This window comes from Nannobrachium achirus (assembly GCF_963921795.1).
Source record: "Nannobrachium achirus genome assembly, chromosome: 4".
Classification (NCBI taxonomy): domain Eukaryota; kingdom Metazoa; phylum Chordata; class Actinopteri; order Myctophiformes; family Myctophidae; genus Nannobrachium; species Nannobrachium achirus.
This window is the reverse complement of record NC_137813.1, coordinates 23652033-23676181: the sequence shown is the minus strand read 5'-3', so window position 1 is coordinate 23676181 and position 24149 is coordinate 23652033. Positions and strand designations below refer to the sequence as shown.

The following is a 24149-nucleotide window of genomic DNA, read 5'->3' as shown; positions in this document are numbered from 1 at the left end:
AACGGATAATTTCATTTTTTAAAAAGAAAACAATGATTCTCTACGACCTCATGCACACCGGATAATAATTAGCCGTGCGACGAGTGGCTGCGGCAGTGTGTTTTTTTCTCTCGATCGAACTCAGTTCAATTTGTGCGTCTTGTCGCATGCGGTAAAAAACTCATCACTCCTTTTATGACTCCTTTTGGGATCCGCAGCGCCGATTCTGCAAAGCATTGCACACCAAATCCAATGCGTTTTATTCATACAGCAAACGAAAAAAACGCAACTGTCCTGTGTGCAAAGGGCTTTATGCTAGCTAGGTTCTTGGTTTACCAATGATCCTAGATTTGATTTATGTGTTTACCTTGCTATTGTAAGTCGCTCTGGATTAGAGTTTCTACTAAATGCCTAAATTGGAAAATTGATATGGCATATCATATCACATTGTGTACTTTGGTGAGCAGTGGGCGAACTACCTCGCCATTTCAGTACTTTTAGTAACAGAATGACTGCCTGGCTGCTATACTGCCTTTTAATTATTATTATTATTTGTATTCTTCTTTTTTCTAGGGAGGGGGGTTGCATTATTTGCCATGGCTTGCATTATTTGCCATGGCTAAAATTAGATGAAGGAGAAGAACAGTCAATTGTTAACGCTGTGCGTCGGTGCTACAAATGACACATTTACTTGGATGAAAAGCACCCATTGGAACATTTCTCCAATCTTGGCAGAGGTAAACTGATTATACTGTACTGGACTGTACACGTTAGCTTTTAATTAAATAGCCGGCTGAGTCTGGCATGAAGGGGAAGAGAGAAATCATATTTACAGATCAGACGACTAGGCTATGTGGGCCCGGGAGAGTAAAATCCCCACTGTTGATTTGAGCTTTTACAGTCTCAGAAAGTGCTATTATTTTTTAATCATCCAAACACAGTGTGCCAGAGTGTGCTGCCATTCACTGCGCTTTATTTTGAAGAGCCCCGGAAGCCGCGATCATGTCCATGTTGTGGAAATCACTAGATCCGATGTAGATTAGGATGTTTACTTTCACACAGAGAAGAAAAATTGTAACCACCAAAAAAGGTTTCTCTGCGATCTAAACATTTTTTTTTTGAGAAAGATTCAGACATAAAGCCTGTTCTTTGCAGCGCAATGAATAGGAGCCTATGGAGAATACACACTTCCTGGTGACATCATCGCCCAATGGCAGTGAGGAGTTTTCTTTCACCCATGGGTTACATTGAATGCGCGCTAGTGTTATTTAATATAAAACGCACACTACGGCTGGTTCCAAAATCCCAAACTAGTTCGGGAATGGCACTAAGTAGACAGGTCCATTCACGGTAGGTCCATTGTTACACTCAGAATTAAATTGATACTGGGGATTTTACCAAATGGACAGGGAAGCATACATTTAGGCCCAATGTTACACTCAAGAGTTAAATTACTAGTGGGGAGTTTACTGTAAACATGGACGGGTAAGGGTGCATTTACACTCAGAGGTAATTACCATTGGTAATTGTCTCCACCAGCCGAAGGCATGGGGGAGAGTATGTTTTCCCCTTCGTCCGTCCGTGTGTCCGTCCGTGCGTGCGTGCGTGCGTGCGTGCGTCCGTCCGTGTGTCCTCGCAGTTTGTGAGCACCTAATCTCAGTCGCCATTGGCCCGATCGCTGCCAAAGTGAGCACACACATTCCCTGGATGCCAATCTAGAACCTCTGCCCTAAATTGATCAAATGGGCCTTTTCTAGCGCCACCTAGTGGCCGATGTTCCCAAAACACATTTCTGTGCACTACTCTTACAGATTTTGTCCAAAAATCCTACAAATCGGTAGGCAGTATCTCGACAGTCATGTGATCGACACGGATCTGTCTGATTTTGCATATTCTATCCTGATTGGCTAAGATTGGCTTCCAAAGTTTGTAGGATTGAGCCGTTTTGAACAAAATGCCTCAAATCCCAAACGCAAAGTGCAATTATCATGAAATCGCGCACACACGTTCCCACTAGGTCGAGGAAGAAATGCCACTTCAAATTTTTGAAATCAGCCTCATGGTGGCGCTATAACAGGCCGATTTGTGGTTTTACCTATAACTCCACCGATCAGTTTCAAACTTTGTAAGCGTACTCCCTAGAGGCCAAGGAAAAACGTGCTGTTAATCATGTATCCAAACAGCAAGCTATAACAGGCCGATTTGTGGTTTTACCTATAACTCCACCGATCAGTTTCAAACTTTGTAAGCGTACTCCCTAGAGGCCAAGGAAAAACCCTTTCCCTGCATTTTTCACATCAGCCTTTTATAGCGCCACCAGGAGGCCGACTTATGTAAAACACATTTTTTCCTATTATTCCTTGAGATTTTATCCAAAAATCATGCAAATCGGTACACAGTATCTCTATAGTCATGTGATCAAGTCCGATCCATTTGATATTTCATGTTCCATCCTAATTGGCTAATATTGGCTTCCAAAGTTTGCAGGATTGCTCAGTTTAGGCAGGAACATTCACGTCAAGAATATAACAATTAATAACATAATGAACAGATAGACTCGGCAAGATATTGGCAAGGATATTTAACCATTTATTGCATAAATGGAATACAGTTAAACTTGGCGTTTGAAGGGCTCCGCGATCGGAGATGCTCCCTGAATTTTGTGCAGGCATTTCTGAGCATGCTAAGCAAAATCAGGGAACGCAGCAATACCCCCCCATAGGGATAGAATAGCAAATAGCAATAACCGTGACATGTAACATAGTCAAATCACAGTATTGAGCTTAACAACATTGACATGAACTTAGACAAAATCACAGTATGAGCTTAACAACATGACATGAAACTTAGACAAGATCACAGTACTTGCTTAACCACATTGACATGTAACTTAATCAGACAATCACAAGTATTTGAGCTTAGCCAGAGTGATCATGCAAAGGTGGAGGCTGGGGTGGAGGAGGAAGCAAGCAGCAAATGATTCCGAAGCTTCGGAACCAAGCATTGGTAGGGAAAGCAAGCTCTATTTAAAGGAGCCTTCCCTACTGATTGAGAGCTCTGATTGGAGTATGGCAGTCATGTGACATAATGACCAGCAGATATGTTAATGAGGTATGAGAACAGAGCTGACTGACAACTGACACTCAGACTGGCGGCGACTTGACTCCCATGCCCTGCATAAACTTACGCTATGCTTTATTTTAGGCAGGAACATTCACGTCAAGAATATAACAATTAATAACATAATGAACAGATAGACTCGGCAAGATATTGGCAAGGATATTTAACCATTTATTGCATAAATGGAATACAGTTAAACTTGGCGTTTGAAGGGCTCCGCGATCGGAGATGCTCCCTGAATTTTGTGCAGGCATTTCTGAGCATGCTAAGCAAAATCAGGGAACGCAGCAATACCCCCCAAAACTAATGAGCTTGCTCTCTGTCTTGGCAGGGCTCGGCCAACCAGAGAGCGCTTTAAAACCCCCCAAAACACGGAACCCAACGCCACATAAAACCTGTGTCAGTCAGACTCTGGTTATGTGTAGCAGCAGAGCGCCACTGCAGACTTCTACATGATTAAAAGTAAAAGACTGCAGTCTTGAACCATGAGAAGCCATCCTAAGCTTAGCAGTAACTATGTGTAGCAGCAGCTAGCTGCGATCTCTGCGTTGACAAATTTATTTTATGCTAAAAGATACATGCTGCATCTTAAAAGAGACCATTCTATGATTAGTGAAATGAAATAGCTAAGAGAGGCAGCGAAGCGACGCTGCCGACCTTTGAAATAATTATTCCGTTAAGAAGCAGTTCTTAAATTAAGAAAAGGCCATCCTACCATTAGTGTATAAAGTGGGTCAGCTACGCTTGCTGTGCTGTGTGTGCGAGCGGTTCTAACGCAGAACCAAATTGTATTAAGCAGTTGGTCTTAAGCCATCCTACACTGCGAAGAAGAGTGAATCAGCTACGCTTGCCGAGTTGTGCCCCATCCCTTAAAGGGGGAGCGAGCTGTTTGAGGTTACCCACCATGCTAGGTAGACGTGACCCTGCAATTGGAAGTTGATATTAACAGCTGTGATAACCGTGCCAACCACCTTTGAGCAATTAATTAGCCGACCGTCTCCTCACTTAATGCCGCTCATGCTTTTGAGCAACAAGAATGACCTCCTTCCTGGCGAGTAACATTCATAGCTGCCGAGGATCAGCGTCCATAACTTCCGAGTTGGAGCCAGCCCGGTTGTATGCATAGAGAGATGTACAGGTGTGGAGCCATCCCCGATGCTGCAGGAAGCATCTCTGGTAGCCATCCTTCCAAGGTCCGATACAGCTTGCCTCGCCAGAGGACGCCAGGCAGATACCATGACATAGAGGATAGAAAGAAGTATTAGTTTGAGAACGTAGTCTGGATTGCCTTGATGCACCACCCGGCTGAATATTAATGAACTCATACAAGCATAAGGTGCTGCTGAAATATACTTCGAATCATCTTGAGACTTGTTGCAACGATCATCATTATTATAATTATTATTATCATCCACAACCACGCAATCTATATAATACATCTGACTTATCAGCCATATAATTATGCCTTTAGATGAAGATGCAGTTTGATTAACGAATGACCTGCCTTTCATGGCTTCGGGAGGAGGTCCAGGTGAGTATCCTCGATCCAGAATCCTCGATCATCGCGACACATCGATGTCGCTCATGAAACAGGCAGGCAGCCACTCCCCTGTCTGCTGAATCTGTAGCGTGCAAGCAGGCGGGCCAGCAGGCGGGCAGGCGTGCAGCAGGTGGGCAGGCAGGCGTGCAGGCAGGAGTACAGGCAGGCAGGCTCATGGTTGCAGCAGAAGTAGCGTTAGCTGAAGCTGTAGTAGCAATGCCCTCTGCAGTGCCAACCGACTCCTGACTGGCCTCATACAGTAGTGGACGAAACTATAAAGATAAACATGTTAGCAGAAAACACACAGAAGCTGCAGCACAACGCTGCAATGACATGCTGTAGCAGCAGCCATGCAGCAGCTCCAGCACGAAGCTGAAAAGATAACATGATGTTCGCAGCAGACATGTAGCAGCCTCAGCAAGAAGCTATATAGAAAAACACGATTTAGCGGAACATGAAGCAGCTTTAGCATGAAGCTGCAATGATAAAACCTGATGCCGTAGCAGTGGGCATGCCACAGCTCCGGCATGGAGCTGTAATGATAAACATGATGTTAGCATTAACTAGCAGTAGCATTAGCTGTAATTATTAGCAGTTATGCTAGCAGGCAGCAGCAGGTTGAGTGGAGCTAGCAATAGCTGAAATTCTAGGACACATGATAGTATCTGACTGAAGCAGCAGCAACAAGAGCCATTAGCACAATTATGTGATCATTGTAGCATAGCAGCACAACTGATAAAGAAAGAAGCCTGGAAATGAAACATGATGTTAGCAACAGACATGTAGCAGCTTTAGCATGAGCATAAGTTGAGCATACAGCAAAATGGCAGAAGCCTGGAAATGAAACATGATGTTAGCAACAGACATGTAGCAGCTTTAGCATGAGCATAAGTTGAGCATACAGCAAAATGGCAGAAGCCTGGAAATGAAACATGATGTTAGCAACAAACATGTAGCAGCTTTAGCATGAGCATAAGTTGAGCATACAGCAAAATGGCAGAAGCCTGGAAATGAAACATGATCTTTTTCACCGTGTGCAAAATTACAGCACAAGTGTTTAACGCTGTTCCGAACAACGTTCAGCATGTACTGGCTGTGCATAGATACAATAATCAACTCAGTTTATCCATTTCACATGGCCACTTCAGTGTTACCATGCTAGCGTTTGTAGCATAAGACAATGGCACCCCTGAGTGTTACTAGCATTAGCCGCTAACATAAGCATTTAGCAGTGAACAAGCTTTTCACATGGCCATTCCAGTGTTCCCATGATAGCGTTGTAGCATGAGCCCATGACAACCCCCGAGTTACTAACATTAGCCTCTAACATTAGCATTTAGCAGTGAACAAGCCTCTCCCCATGCTGGAATGTATCCTCTTACTCTATACAACTCAAAGGTTCCAAATGCGCTAACATTAGCATTTAGCAGTGAACAAGCCTCTCACCATGCTGGAATATTCCTCTCACTCAAACCTCTCTCTCAAAGGTTCCTGAGTAAATAGGGAGAGCTTCCTAGGATCTCCTTTTAGTAGAACTGTACCATCATGCAACTGTACTTTTCCCATGCAACCTTCTAACAAGTCTTCAACTCTCCCCACACTACACACACAGTAGCTGCTTGACCTCATGTGGCTCAAAAAGGGAATTAACCCACTCTGCACACAGACTAGGCTGATTCTAACAGGAAGCATGTTGGAAGGATGTTGAAAGCAAGCCAAATAAGCAACTTTACTTCAGAACAAGCCCGAACAAACAACCCACAACTAGAAGTTATGGGGAAACAAGACCGAGTTGCTTATAATGGGCAGACCTGGCAACACTGCTAGACTGAGAACAGTGTGAATGTGTATGGTAGCAGTACATAGACTACACTACCCATGATGCATTGCCCATTTAACAACCTCCCTTATCAACTTTCCACCATTCCACCACATAGACATTAACTATGGTGTTTATAAAGCCAAATAATCACCTGTGCAAGAACCTTCATTTCCATACTTAAGCAAGTGTGAGAGTGAGCGTGTTTGATCCTCGCTTGAATGCCGCAATCTCACCTACTTTACTCCAAGTAGTGGCAGTTAGATGAATATGGACTAATTCAACTGTAGCACATGACAATCTCTCTCACGGTAACAAGTTCTTACACCCATGAAAGGCATATGTTAACCATTAAACATTTAAACCCCCTCCATAAAACATCTTGAAATGCTGTACCACTGAATTATCTAAGCGTCAATATTTGATTCAAGACTCTTACCGAATACTAGCTGAACCACTCCTCAAGGACAGGTCCCCAACAAACACTCGGACTCAGGCTTCTGCATGGCCAAACAGGCCCAGACGCAGCCACCTCCCCTTATGCTCTGCCCTTAAAGGGGCAGTGCTACTCCTGTAAACACTTGACATGATTCCTGAATGAGCAAAGCATTAATCTTAATACACAAATATACTCAGTAGTTCCAACCTGCCTGCAGAGTAAAAGTAGCATTAGTATATGATTAGCAGCAATGTTGGGAAAAGAGGCATATATTAGAAGTGAGCAATAGCATCAGAATATCATCCATGCATGATATCAATAATAGCATAGCTACACCTGTTTAAAGCAGGATGGGAATCCCTGCATGGAGCCATGCATCTGAAGGGAGTATGGCCACACCGGCCAACATGTTGGATTAGCTGCCGAACTAGCTGGTGTTTGCAGAGTGTAGCCCTGCGATTAAAGATTTAAGAAACCCAGTGTGGCATCTGCTGGAGACAAACAGCACTGGAAGCTGGGCAGGAACAACAGTTCACATACTGTTCTAGGCAGCACAAATCACAGCCAATGCCATCATGGTTCGGGGTGCACTGTAGAGCAAAGCATGCTGTTAGCTTATGTTGCTACAAACAATTTGAAGCTTCCACTACTACCACTGTTAGCATATGCTATACTATTGAAATGTTTTCTCTTCTGAGAAGCAAGCATGCTAGTAATACATTTTAGATGAGACCTTGTTCAAGTTATGAGTAGTAGTAAACACGTAAATGAGAACTAATGAAGTAGTGCATCATGATAGCTGTAGTTAACATTAGGCATAATACTGTTAGCAGTAGCATAGTGATAGCAACAGATATAAAAGCAGGCTAGCATTGCTATTGAAGCAGCACGGCAGTAAGCAGTATCTAAAGCAGAACCATATGGTATCACCAAGCTTTCGAGCAGAACCAGAGAGTAGAGCAGCCGCAGCAGCAAGCAGCAAATGATTCCGAAGCTTCGGAACCAAGCATTGGTAGGGAAAGCAAGCTCTATTTAAAGGAGCCTTCCCTACTGATTGAGAGCTCTGATTGGAGTATGGCAGTCATGTGACATAATGACCAGCAGATATGTTAATGAGGTATGAGAACAGAGCTGACTGACAACTGACACTCAGACTGGCGGCGACTTGACTCCCATGCCCTGCATAAACTTACGCTATGCTTTATTTTTTGAACAAAATGCTTCAAATCATCAACGCAGCTTTCGATTACCGTGAAATTTGTCAAACATGTTCCCACTATGTCAAGGAACAAATGCTACCCTTTTCACGTTGGCCTGTTATAGCGCCACCAGCAGGTAGACTTTAGCAAAACACATTTTTGGAACACAATGCTCAAATCATGCATGCAGTGTCCGATTGCCATGAAAGGTCTAAGGTGAAGAACATATGCCAGCCTATTTACATTGGCCTATTATACAGTAGCACCACCAGGACGCATGGCCTGGTGGAGACCTGTGCTCGGAAGAGCACTGCTTCTAGTTTTACTGTGTGTTTGTTGTAAAAACATCGACTAACCCAGCAGGTCATCAGTTAATTTCCTCACAGCACGCTGTATGGCTTCATGCTGTTAGAGCCAGCCAGTCCGCCCAATGCATGGGGAGACACTAATTGGAAATCTGTTTGGATACATGATTAACAGCACGTTACTACAGTACTGCTGGGCGGCTGAACCTAACTACAATCACAGCGTGAGAAAACAGGCAAACACGCACGCACGCACACACGCACGCACGCACACACACAAACAAGCAACAAGCGCGAAAACGGAGCCTTTGGCTTCAGCAAGGTAAATAATTGATTTGACAGCAACTCACCGCTGTGGTACGTCTAAACAGGCTGTGTTGTTCGCATTTGTATCGTTACATCTCACGTTCCACCGCAGTCACAACAACACCAACCGCAGAGAAACAAACAAGCCAAGGTGGGCTCCTCATTAAGCCACTGGAGCATGGAGGAGAGACTGGCTGACCTTCTGACCCAATCATTGACTACGACTCACAGCACACTAGACATTGATGCTGACCATTTACCAGTTTCTCAAACTTTCAAATTTCAAGGTCTCCCCTTAACTCTGACAGTGTACAAATTTTCATACCGTTTCAGGACGGTATGAAAATCGAATACCAGAAGAGTCAGTGGAAAGAAACTTGCCCAGGCTGATAGTTTATGCCTTTTGATTGATTGATTGAGATATTTATTAAAGGTTTTTGGATGGGAAAAGAAAGTTTCATGACAGTACAGTTCACTGGTACAATATCAACTAAAAGTAAACTCGGGTAAGGCAAGGCTTATTTGTTATTTTCCATTGGGATCCTTAATATCCTTATATACCTCTGTAAACTATGCCTAAATGGTTAAACCTAACCCTATTCCTAATCTTAACCTCAGTTAAGTTATTTCTAACCTTATTTTCAGTAAAAAAAAAAGGGGAGTTTCTTTCCGCCGACTTTACCGGTTACCTGAAAATCTACTTGCAAGGACCTGAAGCTCGCTTGAGATTCGTAATCCAACATACGAAAATTCGCAAGCGAGCAAAAAAAAAGTAAAGGTTGGTATGTTATAGCATAACATACCAACCACAAAGCGACAACAGCTATTGGTGTGCAAAGAAAAGGAGATGTATGGGTTTATTGGACAGCTTGTAATGATTTGCAATAGGACCATCTGGGAGATATGCAAGGCCCTGTACAAGGTCGGCCGGTGGTATCATGAGGTACTGCATGTGGTTCACTGATGTTGCAAATACACTATGCTGATAAATAATGAACTATATTATTTACTGGCATACTCCCTAGTATTTACATTTGGATGTTTATCGTCGTTGTCGGGTGGAAACCTCGTACAGTATGTCCAAAACCTTCCTTTTTTGTTATTATTCAAAAAAGCATTGCTCGCATTGCGAGGCGTTGTGTGCTTGTAGATACGCTATTTTCACTACTTTTGTGCAACACCCTTGTATGATGATGTAGGGCTTTAATTAAAAGAAAACAATGTTTATTTGGATTTAGTACTCATGAAGCAGACATACACATGCTATAGCTGACATGAAGACATAACAGTTTGCAAATTATAGCAGACATAATATAGGCCTTGTTGGTCTGCATCGGTGTTTTGATTTAGTTTTAGTCATCTGAAACTTTTTCGTATTAGTCTAGTTTTAGTCGACTAAAATGCATTTTGGTGGACCTTGATGGTGCATGCCTGATTTTTAAACTCTCTATTTTTTAAGATTTTACCCTTTCTTTCCATCTTTCCAGTTTTAGTCAACGAAATCAACACTGGTCTGAATTCCCATGCAGGGGAAGCCACAAGCAGTGCCATCCTCAATTCATGTTATTTTGAAGATTATTCAGCATCCATGTCACACTCTTTTTATATTATGAAAATTGGACAGAGTGTAATGCACTAGTACAGAGCGCTGACAAAAGTACTCTCTTTCTGTTTTAATTTGGTTGTGAGCTCACCCTTTGTTCCATTTGGCATGTTATCATTGCACATCAAACGAGGTGCGCTCTATCATTAAGGTAATCTATCAGAGCACATTATTAATAGGCCAATTAATACAATTTATGTTTATTTATTAGATTAGTCAGCCAGATTAAAGATGTAGCTAAAGAATTATTTACAGGCAAATTATTCAACAAATACCAGCAGCAGAATTAGGTCAGCATGATCCTACATGGCCCTCACATCTACCTCACACAGCTATGCCGTTTTATGGGTATATCAAGGCTGATGTACAGCATCCTTTGGCTTTGGGCACATCGCTGCTTGGTTATTTTCTCAATGTCACTTGCCTGGTGTTGCCTGTTCTTGGCATATTTTTTGGCCCTTAAAGCTTGCTTTGCATCTGTCTTTTTCAATAGGCCTAGTCTTAATCTAGCCTTAGTCTTGCAAGCCAGACCATTGATTATTGGCATTAGGCCTGGGGCCCAGTGGGCCAGAATGATTCTCAATGAATTCAAGAGCCGTCTACTATGAGGGTCTCTTGATTGACATGCAAAAAAAAAGAAAGAAAAGAAAAACAACCACAGACCACTGCTTTCATGTGGTATTTAGATTCTGCTCGATTCTGAAAAGGTATTAACGTTCGGAAGTGCATGCACCTTGACACTGCGGACAGCTGATAGGAATAGAGACGTTGTTTTTTTTTTTGAGGCAACATCATCAGACTATCTGTGAGTCTGAGACTACGGTTACCTGTGCCTGTGCTCCATTGATCATCAGGTAGTAAAGCTTGCTGAGGATGCTCTGTTGCAGCTGGTCCCAGGAAATGGACCGATCCTCTCTCATTAGGAATGGAGGGCCAAACCTGAGACAGAAAAATAGAAGAAGAAAAAGAAGAAGAAAAGGGAGAAGAAGAAGCCAAATATATCACTGTCCAGCAGAAACCTTGTCCAAGTTTCAAATTTGCATGTTTTTTTCCTAAATTAAAGCCCTGCCTCATCATATATTAGACTGTTGCACAAAACTAGTGAAAATAGCAGATCTACAAGCACACAACGCCTCACACCACGACGGTTTTGGACATACAGTACAAGGTTTCCACCTGACAACGACGATATCACACTCATTACTATTATTGAATAAAGAGAGTACCAGCTTGCTGACTTGCTGGCTGTCACATGGTCCACAGCTAATCTACACCTGGCATACCATTATAATAATATGAAATTACTATTGCTGGACCCATTATCAGTAATACAGTGCGTTTCTCATTACAGCCTATCTATAGAAGGGGGCTGGCTGGTTAATGTGACATCATTATAGCCAAGGAGATTGAAGACCCTCCATTTCTAATGAAGAATCACACCATGCATTTATCAAAGTACACCTCTGATTGAAGGCAAGATTCTTATTATCAACGTGAGGTCTACACCATACGCAAGCACGCACACATGCACACACCTACACACAGTTTAACATAAGTCCCATGCTTCAATAGGGCAATTCTATTTTAATAATGAGCCACGTGTAGTATCCTCATTATCAACAGTAATACACAAACTGTCTCACTAATTAATGTTTTCTGCTTTTTCTTTTTTTTGCATTAGACTCTTAACAGACATGGGATTACTACAGGCTTGGACCAACCAAATAATCATCGTTAATGACAGGGCTTGTTCACAGGTAAAATATCCCATCAAAGTCACAGGAAACCGTCGAGGCTCCTATACATTGAGACAGAGTATCACAAAAACGGTGTGTCATTCTAACCATTAATGTCGCTGGTCTCCATTTGCTATCATTTCCATGCCGTGGAAGTTAATTTCCAAACAACATTTCTGCGCGTGCGTGTGTGACTGGCAAGGAGAAAAAGGACTTGGTCGGTTTTAAACAATTAATTACACCGGTAAGTAGCAAGAGCCAGGACAATCCCTTTTTATTTTGTAGTTGAACTGGGCTCTTACTGCTCCTGTACGTCAGGTCATTAAGAAACAAGCAAACGATGGGACATACATTTTTAGCTGGGACATAACAGCTCTTAGTCCTGCTGTATTAAGGGCTCTGAGTTCACTAGAAACTGCTCTCCCTCTCGGGTAAGAAGAGGTTAGTATGGTGCGAGTTGGAAACAGTGATTGGTTATCACAAGGCCCCATCTCTGACTCGTTCACAATCACAGTGGAGTCCACGCGCCTCAAAAAACGCCACATCCATGCAGCCATTTTCTGCCCCTGAAGCATCATTACAACTACCATGGATTTCATATTCTGGCCTCAGGTTGTCTCAGTCCGTTTCCTTTCACTGACTAATCCTGATTTATACTTAGTGTGGTGTCCATGGTATCCCACACTGAAAAGAGGCAAACTACAAGCTCAGATGTGACACATGTGAGCCTGTAGAAGCTCACCTGTGACACATGTGAGCTTGTAGATCTGCTATTTTCGAGAGAGTGTCCTGGGGGCTGCAGGCGGGGCTGCAGCTATAGATGGGATTAGAGATTAGAGATCCTGGGGAGTTTGAGATGATTGCTGCTGCTGCTCTGGGATCGGACGCCATCGGTCTAAACCACGGCGAGGGCTCGATGAGGAGCCTGTCAACGCATCAGGAAGGGTGGGAAGTGTGTCCGACCGTGCTGCGACTGATGCGATAAGCCACACGTACCACAGCGCACCCTGCATGCGGCGTCCCTAATCAGCAGCATCTATTTTGAGTCGACGAGCTCAGTTCACCTTCATTTAGTGGCGATGACAAACACCACCTCTATTACAGCTCACACTGTAAATAAATACCTCGAAGCGAATGTGGAGCAGACTACAAATCTTCATGGTAATGGTGATACCGGTAATAACGGTTGATACTTGTCTCATGATGAATTAGCGATGCTGGCATAGATGGCATATTCTCTCACTACCACAAAAGGTAAAACAAATGTCACCATAATAATAATTGGATTTGAGAAAGGTGCGATGCGGCCCTCCACAGAGTATTATCCCTCGAACACCTCGTGGAATCACTGGTAAAACAAAATAATTAACCTGAAATCAAACAAATGTCACACTCTGCTGCACCTTCGCTCCCCTGGCGAGGACTCTACCAGCAAACCTGTTCTTCGGAGAATCAGGGAGAATCAGAAAGAGAGAACGTACACTGTATAAGATTCCAGTGTCATATCATACTCCTGGCTTTGATGTGATGAGACGAATGCGAGGGGGTGGTGAGGCATTTGAAGGAGAGACAGATACAACCGTCTTGGTGAATGGAATTGGACCCGGAATATCGATCCTCCCGGACCTGGTGTCCGTGTGGAGGCTAGCTGATGGATCGTTCCATCGCGCCACATGTCAAACTCCTCAGCTCTGCGGTCTGAAACTCGCCTCTTGTTTAGTTCGAGCGCAAGCCTCTCTTGAACTGGGGGAGCTGACGTGACCTTGATTTTCTCAACCATCCAATTAACTACGTATGTGTGCATATGTGAGTGTGTGGGTGCGTGTGGGTGTGTGTGGGTATTGGGGGGGGGGGGGGGGGGGGGACTGCTAAACAGACTGAGGAGCAGAGGAGAATCAGATGTCTGTCAAAGTGAATTATGGCATTGCAATTGGGGCGGCCGTAGCTGAATGGTTATTTGAAGGTCACAAGGACAGCCTCCCGATCTGCCCAGGATACGTGTCGACGTGACACCTCTCTCAGCTAGGTATAGTTGAAACTGAACACACCACTTTTATGCACAATCTCCGTTGTACGGTGGTGTCCTGTGCCAAAGATAGCAGATCTACAAGCGCACCCATCACACAATGTGATGGGTTATGAGCTTGTGGTTCTGCTATTTTGGGATGCCGACAAAAAAAAAAGGAGATTTTGCTCCGAAAATGGTTCATACTGACATACAGATGAATTCTACTGTGTTCCACGGGGATCGGTTTTCTGATCCGTGCTAGAGTTCCCCTCAGCCATCATTTGTATAATCGTTTTGATTTGTGTGCTATAATAATCGTTTGGTACATCCATCTTTTATTGTAACTCATAGTGTAGAGAGGCTAATAAACTAATTGATTCACATTATGTGGGGCATCATGTTCCTAGTTGCGGTGCCAACCGGAAACCCACAACAAGAAACCTCAATCGGAAACCACATTTTCCCCCCATATTTTCTAGACCGGCGAGGTTACTGCGTTCCACGCCTGTGAAACGGGCCGGTAAAACAACCAGCTGAGGACGCAGTCGCGTGTGCCGCGGTGCGACGGGGACAGTTTCGCGCCATTACCTGACAGCCTGTTGTCCCGCCCCCGCAGCATTGCACACCAGCAGCAGGATCTTCACGGGGACCCCCTGGTTGAGGAACTCTGATGACAAGGCCCCCGATGCCAGTAACCTCTGAGCCTCTGGACCAGAGGAGTAGGGAGAGGAGGGGAGGCTGTGGTGGTAACCTGGCGCACAGAGAGAGAGAGAGAGAGAGAGAGAGAGAGAGAGAGAGAGAGAGAGAGAGAGAGAGATCAGAGGGAGAGCAGATGGTGAAAGTGAGGGATGAGATAAGGGATGGATGGAGAGGGTGAGAAAAGAAGGGAATGAGGAGAAGATGAAAGGACTTTGAAGGACAAAGGAAATGAGCTATCAAACAGGAAATCAGGAGCAGGAATGTTCTAATTGGGATTTTTCAGTTTTTCCTTTTCAACCAATGCAATCTTCACTTTCTTATTAGGAAATTAATATCAATCATATACGCTATGATGAAGATATGTGGTATGTTTTGTAAAAATAAAAATAATAACAATAACATCAGATGACATTATGTAACAGTGGTATGGCTGATGCTGAATCATTCTCCTTCACAAAATGAGCTGGAGCATCTTCACCAATCACTGATGAATGAAGAGTGAATAGAGAGGTTTAACCGCTTAAGCCCAATTCTCTACTTTGGCGTACGATGGTGAAAAATGTGAAATTAGCCTATCTACAAGCTGACGCGGTGCCATGATGCGACACTTTCTGACCATGTAGATCTGCTATTTTTGATGCCAGTTTGCAAGTGCTTAACGCATCAGGGTGGCTTTTTATTTGGTGTGAGGGTGGGGGTGGGTGGTTAGATAAAGGCACTGGCTGCCTGCACACTCAGTAGGAGGTCTTACTGTATGTGATGCTGTTTCTTCTCCACATCGCCTCCTGGTGGGGTGCCAAGCACCACTTCCCACTCAACCCCCCCCCCAAACTCTCTCTCTCTCACTCTCTCTTGTGATGTGTAACAGCTTGTCCAGAATTTGGTACCCACCAGGGACGTGCAGAGAATGTTAGAGAGGCAGGGGCTGGAATTTCCAAAAGGGCCTTTTGGTGGAAGCACCAAAAATAGCAGACCTCCCAAGCTCACAACGTGTCGCATCGCGCCGCGTTGTGAGCTTGGAGGTCGGCTATTTTCGGTGTGTGAAACCGCACTGAACTAAGCATAACCAAGTCAATACTGGAGATGTGGCGTAACGGCATGGATTTCTACACAGAGAGGGCAATTCTTTCAACATAAGATGCTGCATTCAAGTTCAGGAGAGTTTGGACAAGGCAATTCTCTTGAATGCTGCCTACTGTTATGGCACGGAAAGAGGGCATTTGCATTTCCTTTCACCATAGCAAAAACTGCATTCATGGTCTGGAGAGGGCACTTTTTACAGACCGATAAAAGGGCATGGGCTCAAGCCCCCTTTGATGTCTATGTGTGCACGTGCCTGGTACCCACAGTCCAACATTGCCCAGGTTATTGCATAGTCTGTCTGTCTGTCTGTCTGTCTGTCTGTCTGTCTGTCTGTCTGTCTGTCTGTCTGTCTCTCTGTCTGTCTCTCGTCTTTTCTGTTTCTCCCTATCTGTCTGGTTGCTTGGGTGAAATAATCTCTCTCTAAAAACAGTACTGTGTGATCGAGTGAAAAAAATCTCACACTTCAAAGATCCCGATGAAACTGATAAGAGAGCCGTTCAATATCGTCAGTGGAATCAAGCTATCCCCCTCCCTCCCACATCGGAAAGCGACGTATAAAGCAGCCCCTCAAAAGTGCAAGGTGATAAATCACGCAGTAAATTAGGCTCGCAGCCAATGCGAGCGAAGGTATTGATCGATCTTCAGCGGCTATGCTTTCCCCAAATCACGGCGTTTCATTAAATTGCCATTGTTCACGCCTGATGTGCAATTCATCACTGCCGACGGCGAATGCCATGCTGATGCGTCGCATGGTCAAATATCAGCCAATTTGCTAGGTTTTCTTTTTTGCACTCCATATGGTGTTTTGGAAAGACTATATGGAAGGCGAGGCGTCACCAGCTCCAACATGAGTCATGAGCTTGAAGATCAGCTATTTTTGAACATTTACAAAACATTTAGCCTATAAAGACATGGCCAAAATAGGGACACCAGATTGAAAGTGTTTAACTTCAATATTTCACCAGCTACTGTAGAAGTTAGTCCAAGGAAAGAATGCATAAGGCCAGGGCTCCACTGAACGTGAATTTGTTGATATTTCAATCAAGCTTATCAACTGCAGTGTTATGCCTAATTTATCACCAGTAAGACTCCCTAATCGGGAGATAAGCGACCGTAGGTGGCTTATCTCCACAAATAGGGCAAACATTTGTTTTTCCAAAATCTTCCTGATCCATGTTGATGACATGAGTGTAGACATGCTGTGTAGTGATATTCGTGATTTTAGGGCAAAAACTGTAGGAGCAGTGTCCAAAAATGTGTTTTAAGAATCGGCCTGAAGGTGGCGCTAGAATAGGGCCATGTGAGAAATGAGGGGTGGGGTGTCCGCGTTGCCTTGGCGGACGAATAGGTACCGGTACCGGCCCCGGCTCTCCCGGACGCTCCTAGCCCGAGTTACGGCATTTTATGTGCGCTGCAGTGGCAGGGGGTCCTCCACTGGGGGCGCCACCACTTTCTTTCCGTTCTGGAGCACCAGGAGTCGGTGGTCCCCGGGAATTCACCGTGAGCAGCCCCGTTGCGGTGGTCATTTGGTCATTTTTGCACATTTGGTCATTTTTTACATCTGGGGGTCGGCTCCGGGGGTCCTTGGAGGTTGTAGTTTGGCAGGCAAGGAGTGTGTGTGCAAAATCTGGCATGGATGGGGTCAACGGTTGCGGAGATATGAGCAGGGAAAAAGTGTGACGTGTGACGTGTGACCACATTTGGTCATTTTTTACATCTGGGGGTCCCCCAGGGACCCGGGGGTCCCTGGGGCTCCGGGGGTCCTTGGAGGTTGTAGTTTGGCAGTCAAGGAGTGTGTGTGCAAAATCTGGCATGGATCGGGTCAACGGTTGCGGAGATATGAGCAGGGCAAAAGTGTGACTGACTGACTGACTCACTGACTCACTGACTCACTGACCCACGGACAGCCGGTGGAGGTTTTGGTAGTAAATGCGACCTACGGTCGCAATAATTTATGCTGTATGTGTAAAGTGCCGGAAAGAAGTAGCAGATCAAAACGTTGCGTGTCAGAACATGCTGTTTTGTGACTGCGAGCTTGTAGATTGGCTATTTTCGGTGCACCAGCGCCGCCACGATAATGTATAAAAATCTGTCTTTAGTGTTCAGACTCAGTCACTCACGTCACGGCTGACCTGTTTTAGTAGGAAGAAAAGAGAAAGGAGTTGTTCCCAAGCCTGTTGTGTTTATACATCATTTTATCAAAATAAGAAGACCACTGTAATTACATAAAAAATATGCGAGGATTTTTGGGACATCTAGTCACCCTTGTGATGTTCTACTCAGAATAGGGATGCTAGGGTTCAAATGGTTAATGTAAAAAACATGATCCTATCACACTAAGATTTAGCGGCCCCCGCCCCCCTGTAGTAACTCTGAGGTCCTCAGACCAGACAGGACCCCCCTGTCGAAGACCCCTGTCCTAACAGAAAATGAGTGATGGTGGAGGTATGCTGTGTGTTTATATGTTGATGTGTTTTAAACATCCTGGTATGGATCCCAGAAGGTCTGAATGTAACATAAACCCATATATGTTTTTTCTTTCTAAAGCTGTCTTCACACTGCGGATTACAACGCTGTAGCAGACCAAGGGAAGAATTTATGATGATCAAATTCCACGTTTTTATCCACCTTTTAGTGGGTGTGAATGTCTTAAAACTGCAGAGAACAATCTGCAGGAATTACTGTATGTACTCAATCTTGTGCAACAATAATCTTTACTAATCATCTTGTCTCTGTATAGGATTGTGTGAAAATGTTGTTTTTTACAGACTATTACAGACTTTTACAGACATCAAGTAAAGTTCAATTCAAGTTTCGTCATTAGTTGTTTTTTATTCATGTGAATAGAACCAGATCAGCTGCTTGATAGACGTGAGGTGAGACTCAGTGTCCCTTCAACAACCAGGATTCAATTCTGCTTGCCTTTCTAGCATATTGGTGCACACTACTAAAATCACATCAAACAGTACATGATAAAGTCTTTGTAAAAAGGTGAAAGATACAGTGTAATTTGCCATATACAGTAGCAACAAAAGCAAATAAGCAAGGTCTAATGATTTAAAACACATCTTTATACAAACCCAATAAAATGTTTTAATTTATGTTCATTTCATTTTTGCTAATGAATCAGTGCATGCCTTCATCAAGATCAATAATTTTGAGAGAGAGAGAGAGAGAGAGAGAGAGAGAGAGAGAGAGAGAGAGAGAGAGAGAGAGAGAGAGAGAGAGAGAGACTCATCTGCTGTGGTCAGGTGTGAACCTTATGATTGGAAATAGTTAACTGTTCATTGCTCATCAACACATTTATTCAACATGATCAGTATGTGTTAACTATAATTCCACAGGATTGTCTAGATTTCTCTGGTTCTACGTCACACACAACCAACTTGTGCTTTACTACTGTATATACCAAACCAACTGGTCAGATTTATTTTACACAGAAACAACACCGGACCAGTTCTACTTTACACAGAATAATCACTGGGTCGGCTCTACTTTACGCAGCACAAACACTGGGCCATGTCTACTTTATACAGAGTAATGACCAAGCCAGCTCTAATTTACACAGAACCATGAGCAGGTCAGCTCCAGGTCTGCTGTGGGTCTGTGTATAAACGTTATGTGTAAGCAAGAGGCTGTGGAGGCTGTCGTTCCCCTAGACTCCAGGGGCTTTCAGCCTCCTTTCATTTTCAATTCTCCAACAGCCACGGAGAAGTGGATGAACCAGACTAAACACAGCCAGACTGCGTGGAAACCCATAATTAAACACCTCTAACCTCTGGAGAGATAAACTCTGCAGACAACCACACACCATGCAACCCAACCACCACTGCAATGCTCTTCTAAATCCCTCTACTGGAATCACATTCATGCCCATTGCATACGGTACACACAAAAAGAGGCTTATATACAGCACTAGGGCTTTAACGATTACTTATTCTTCACCACTCAAATAGTTGTCTTTCGCTGATGTAAAACAGGAAGTTCAAGCATTCTACCTGGGAAGGTCACACAACTGTATGTAAGGCCACAGTTTACAAAAAGAAAAATACATTTTGTAACCCTGGTTGCTACAAAATAAATAGTAATTTGTGTTTTTCTAAACACAAGATGAACGAAATAAGCAGTTGTCATCAAGAGAGAAGTACCGTAGGTGTGTAATATTGTGTGCACGCACGCACGCACGCACGCACGCACGCACGCACGCACGCACGCACGCACACACACACACACACACACACACACACACACACACACACACACACACACACACACACACACACACACACACACACACACACACACACACACACAATAGTGGTAGTAAGACGCTTAAGGGCGGAAGCGACCTCGCTTTTCTAACCTATAAACTATACATGTCAGTCTAACCTATGTGGCTGGCTCTACAGACAGGGATCTCCATATATGGGCATAAAAGGGATTGTATGTGGCCGATGTGACCTCCATATGGGCATTCCCATATGAAGTCCTGTTAGGGGAACCACACTAACAAAATCCCTTTTATGCCCATATATGGAGATCCCTGTCTGTAGAACCAGACACACTGGTTAGACTGACATGTATAGTATATAGGTTAGACTGACATGTACAGTATATGTCACAGTGTTTTGGAGATTCTGTGAGATTGAGACCAGGAGCGCTTGTTTTGTAGCGCGGGGCGGAACAAGCGGTGGCTTTGATCCACACCTGGCTTTGATGTGCCCACCTGAGTGACAACAAACAAAGCAGCCAGAGGAAGCTGCGTTAGCAGGAATGCTGCTAGCCTGCTTCCATGTCTGAAAATCGATTTTAAACGTCATTCAGAATAAAATAATGAATCTTATCATTGAGATTATTTGATTCATGTGTGGGGGAAAACATTTGACCGGGTCCTCTATGACCAATGAGACTCCCTAATCGGGAGATAAGCGACCGTCAGGTGTGTGCAAAGCGTGGCATGGATACGGGCAACAGTGCCGGAGATAAGAGTCTGCAAAAAGCAACCTCATGGTGGCACTAGAAGAGGGACATGTGATACAAGTAAATGTAAATCAGGGGCAAAGTTTGTGTGCAAAGTTTGGCATGGATAGGGGCAACGGTGGCAGAGATAAAAGTAGGGCCAAAAGTGTGACATGACATGACATGACATGACATGACATGACATGACGTGACGTGACGTGACAGACAGACAGACTGACGGAGGACTGACGGACAGCCGGTGGAGGTTCTGATAGTAACTGCGACCTGACGGTTGCAACTATGACTATGCATCTGTTCACACTCACAGGCTACTGGCTAGCTAACATTAGCAGCTAGCTAGGAGGAAAGCTGCCTCTCTTCAGTTCAAAGCGGCCCAAAATGGATTCAAACGCCATTTAACATATAGTTGCGACCGTAGGTCGCATTTACTATCAAACCCTGCACAAAGTGTAAGTCCGTCAGTCAGTCTGTCTGTCACACCTCACACGTCACACTCTTGCCCTGCTCATATCTCCGCAACCGTTGCCCCGATCCATGCCAAATTTTGCACACACGTTCCTTACCTGCCAAACTACAAACCCCGGAGCTCCAGGGACCCCCAGGTCCCTGGGGGACCCCCAGATGTAAAAAATGACCAAATGTGCTAAACTGACCAAATGACCACCCCCACGGGGCTGCTCACGGGGAATTCCCGGGGACCACCCACTCCTGGTGCTCCAGAACGGATGCAAAAGTGGTGGCGCCCCCAGTGGAGGCCCCCCTACACTGCAGCTCACATAAAATGCCGTAACTCCGGCTAGGAGCGACCGGGACAGCCGGGGCCGGTACCTATTCGTCCGCCTTGACGGCGCGGAGACCCCACCCCTCATTTCTCACATGGCCCTCTTCTAGCGCCACCATGAGGCCGCTTCTTGCAAAACACATTTTTGGACACTGCTCCTACAATTTTTGCCCTAAAATCACGCAAATCGGTACACAGTATGTCTACACTCATCCCATCAACATGAATCTCTCCCATATAGCGCCACCTCCAGGCCGATTTTTAAAAACACATTTTTGGACACTGCTCCTACAGATTTTGCCCTAAAATCACGAAAATCACTACACAGTATGTCTACACTCATGTCATCAACATGGATCAGGAAGATTTTGGCAAAACACATTTTTGCCCTATTTGTGGAGATAAGTGACCTACGGTCGCTTATCTCCCGATTAGGGAGTGTTACTGGTAAATAATGTTGTTAGATGTTAATTGCGACCGTCAGGTCACAGTTACTTTCAAAACCTCCACCGTCCGTCCGTCCGTCCGTCCGTCCGTCCGTCCGTCAGTCACGTCACGTCAGTCACGTCACGTCACATCACGTCACACTTTTGCCCTACTCATATCTCTGCCACCGTTGCCCCTATTCATGCCAAACCTTGTACACACACTCCTTGCCTGCCAAACCACAACCTCCAGGACCCCCGGAGCTCCAGGGACCCCCAATGGACCCCCTGGTGCCGCCGCCAAAAAGTGCAAATGACCAAATGACCACCCCAACGGGGCTGCTCACGAGGAATTCCTGGGGACCACCAACTCCTGGTGTTCCAGAACGGATGCAAAAGTGGTCGCGCGAGCGAAACCGTCGGCAAAAGAAAGGAAAAACAGCGCCCTCTGCTGTTGTTAGACTGAAGCCTGATTTAAACCTTGTGGTGCGACGGCATCGCACACAGAAAATAGCCCGATCTACAAGCTCACAATGTGTTGTTTGTGACACAAGAAAATTCTCCGTACAGGGCACCCTGCCAAACAGCTACTGCTGACCTAGATAGTGACCGATTTGTGTGTGAGCCCACTCTCATTATTGGGGTTTCATCAAACAAGTGTTCCACATGGGTAACGGTTACACCTAAAGCCAGGGGTGCCGCTGTCCCTGTTTTGCCAGCCGCTAGACTGAAACAGATGCGTAAAATCCTTGCCGACGGCTTCACAAGTGGAAACTCAGTGGGATGAGACGAAAGCATATTACTGTCATGGCAATGGATGAATAAATTGTCCTTTAGCCACATGACTTCTGGTGGAACTATTTTGGCACATACATGACATTATAGGTGAACATTTTCAAAATATTTGAATTCAGAAAATAGCACAAACAAATCCACAATGTAACACAATGTGAGCTTTTAAGTCTGCTATTTCAATTGTTCGTTTTGTGAATAGTGAATAGTGAATAGTGCTTATGTGGTTAGAGAGGGATGCTCAAGTCAATTGTTGACTGCACCAGCCTGAGGCTCTGTGCTTTGTCGCCTATAAAGTGGTTTGAAAATAAACAGTTGATCAACTGCTGCCAGATCCCAGGCCGTGAGCTCATTTTTGGGAAACACCTGCAATGGAGCCTGTTCTTTGTTTGTGGTGTAAATGCAAGGAATGTGAGAATGGAGACTTCAAACAAAGCTATCTGTTCCTCAGCCTTTGCTGGCAAACTACATGATACTGAAGTCAGAAGATTCCTTTAACGCTGCCGCTTGAAAACAAATGGAATAATTGTGCAATTGTGACATCATGCTGAGTTCATTACAATATGTTTTATTACTTGGAGACAGAAGAAATATGCCCTTGTGTGCATGTCAATGGCAGCTGTTCATGACCTACCATAGCTAGAGACCTTCACAGTGACCTTGTCACACTTGAAAAGTACTTTTTTCAGGATGCTTTTTATTGTACTTTATGTACTTATTGTATCTAACCAGTAAGACTCCCTAATCGGGAGATAAGCACATACTGTGTACCGATTTGAGTGATTTTAGGGCAAAAATTGTAGGAGCAGTGTCCAAAAATGTGTTTTGCAAGAATCGGCCACATGGTGGCGCTAGAAGAGGGCCATGTGAGAAATGAGGGGTGGGTTCTCCGCGCCGCCGAGGCGGACGAATAGGTACCGGCCCCGGCTCTCCCGGTCGCTCCTCCTAGCCCGAGTTACGGCATTTTATGTGCGCTGCAGTGGCAGGGGGTCCTCCACTGGGGGCGCCACCACTTTTGCATCCGTTCTGGAGCACCAGGAGTCGGTGGGCCCCGGGAATTCCCCGTGAGCAGCCCCGTTGGGGTGGTCATTTTTGCACATTTGGTCATTTTTTACATCTGGGGGGCCCCTCCGGGAGTCCTTGGAGGTTATAGTTTGGCAGGCAAGGAGTGTGTGTGCAAAATCTGGCATGGATCGGGGCAACGGTTGCGGAGATATGAGCAGGGCAAAAGTGTGACATGTGACGTGTGACAGACTGACTGACGGACGGACTGACTGACGGACTGACTGACGGACTCACAGTTTGTGGAGGTTTTGATAGTAACTGCGACCTGAC

General features: G+C 44.7%; 1 protein-coding gene across 1 annotated transcript in view; it reads right to left on the bottom strand.

The window, feature by feature from the left end:
• Positions 1-24149, bottom strand: part of usp43b (ubiquitin specific peptidase 43b) — a 129461-nt gene that overhangs the window by 24283 nt on the left and 81029 nt on the right. Inside the window, exons 7-8 of the mRNA XM_080723874.1 lie at positions 14643-14805; positions 11138-11249 (exon numbers count right to left, since the gene is read on the bottom strand). Of these exons, the coding sequence (XP_080580000.1) occupies positions 11138-11249; positions 14643-14805 (275 nt within the window). The remainder of the gene's footprint in view (positions 1-11137; positions 11250-14642; positions 14806-24149) is intronic.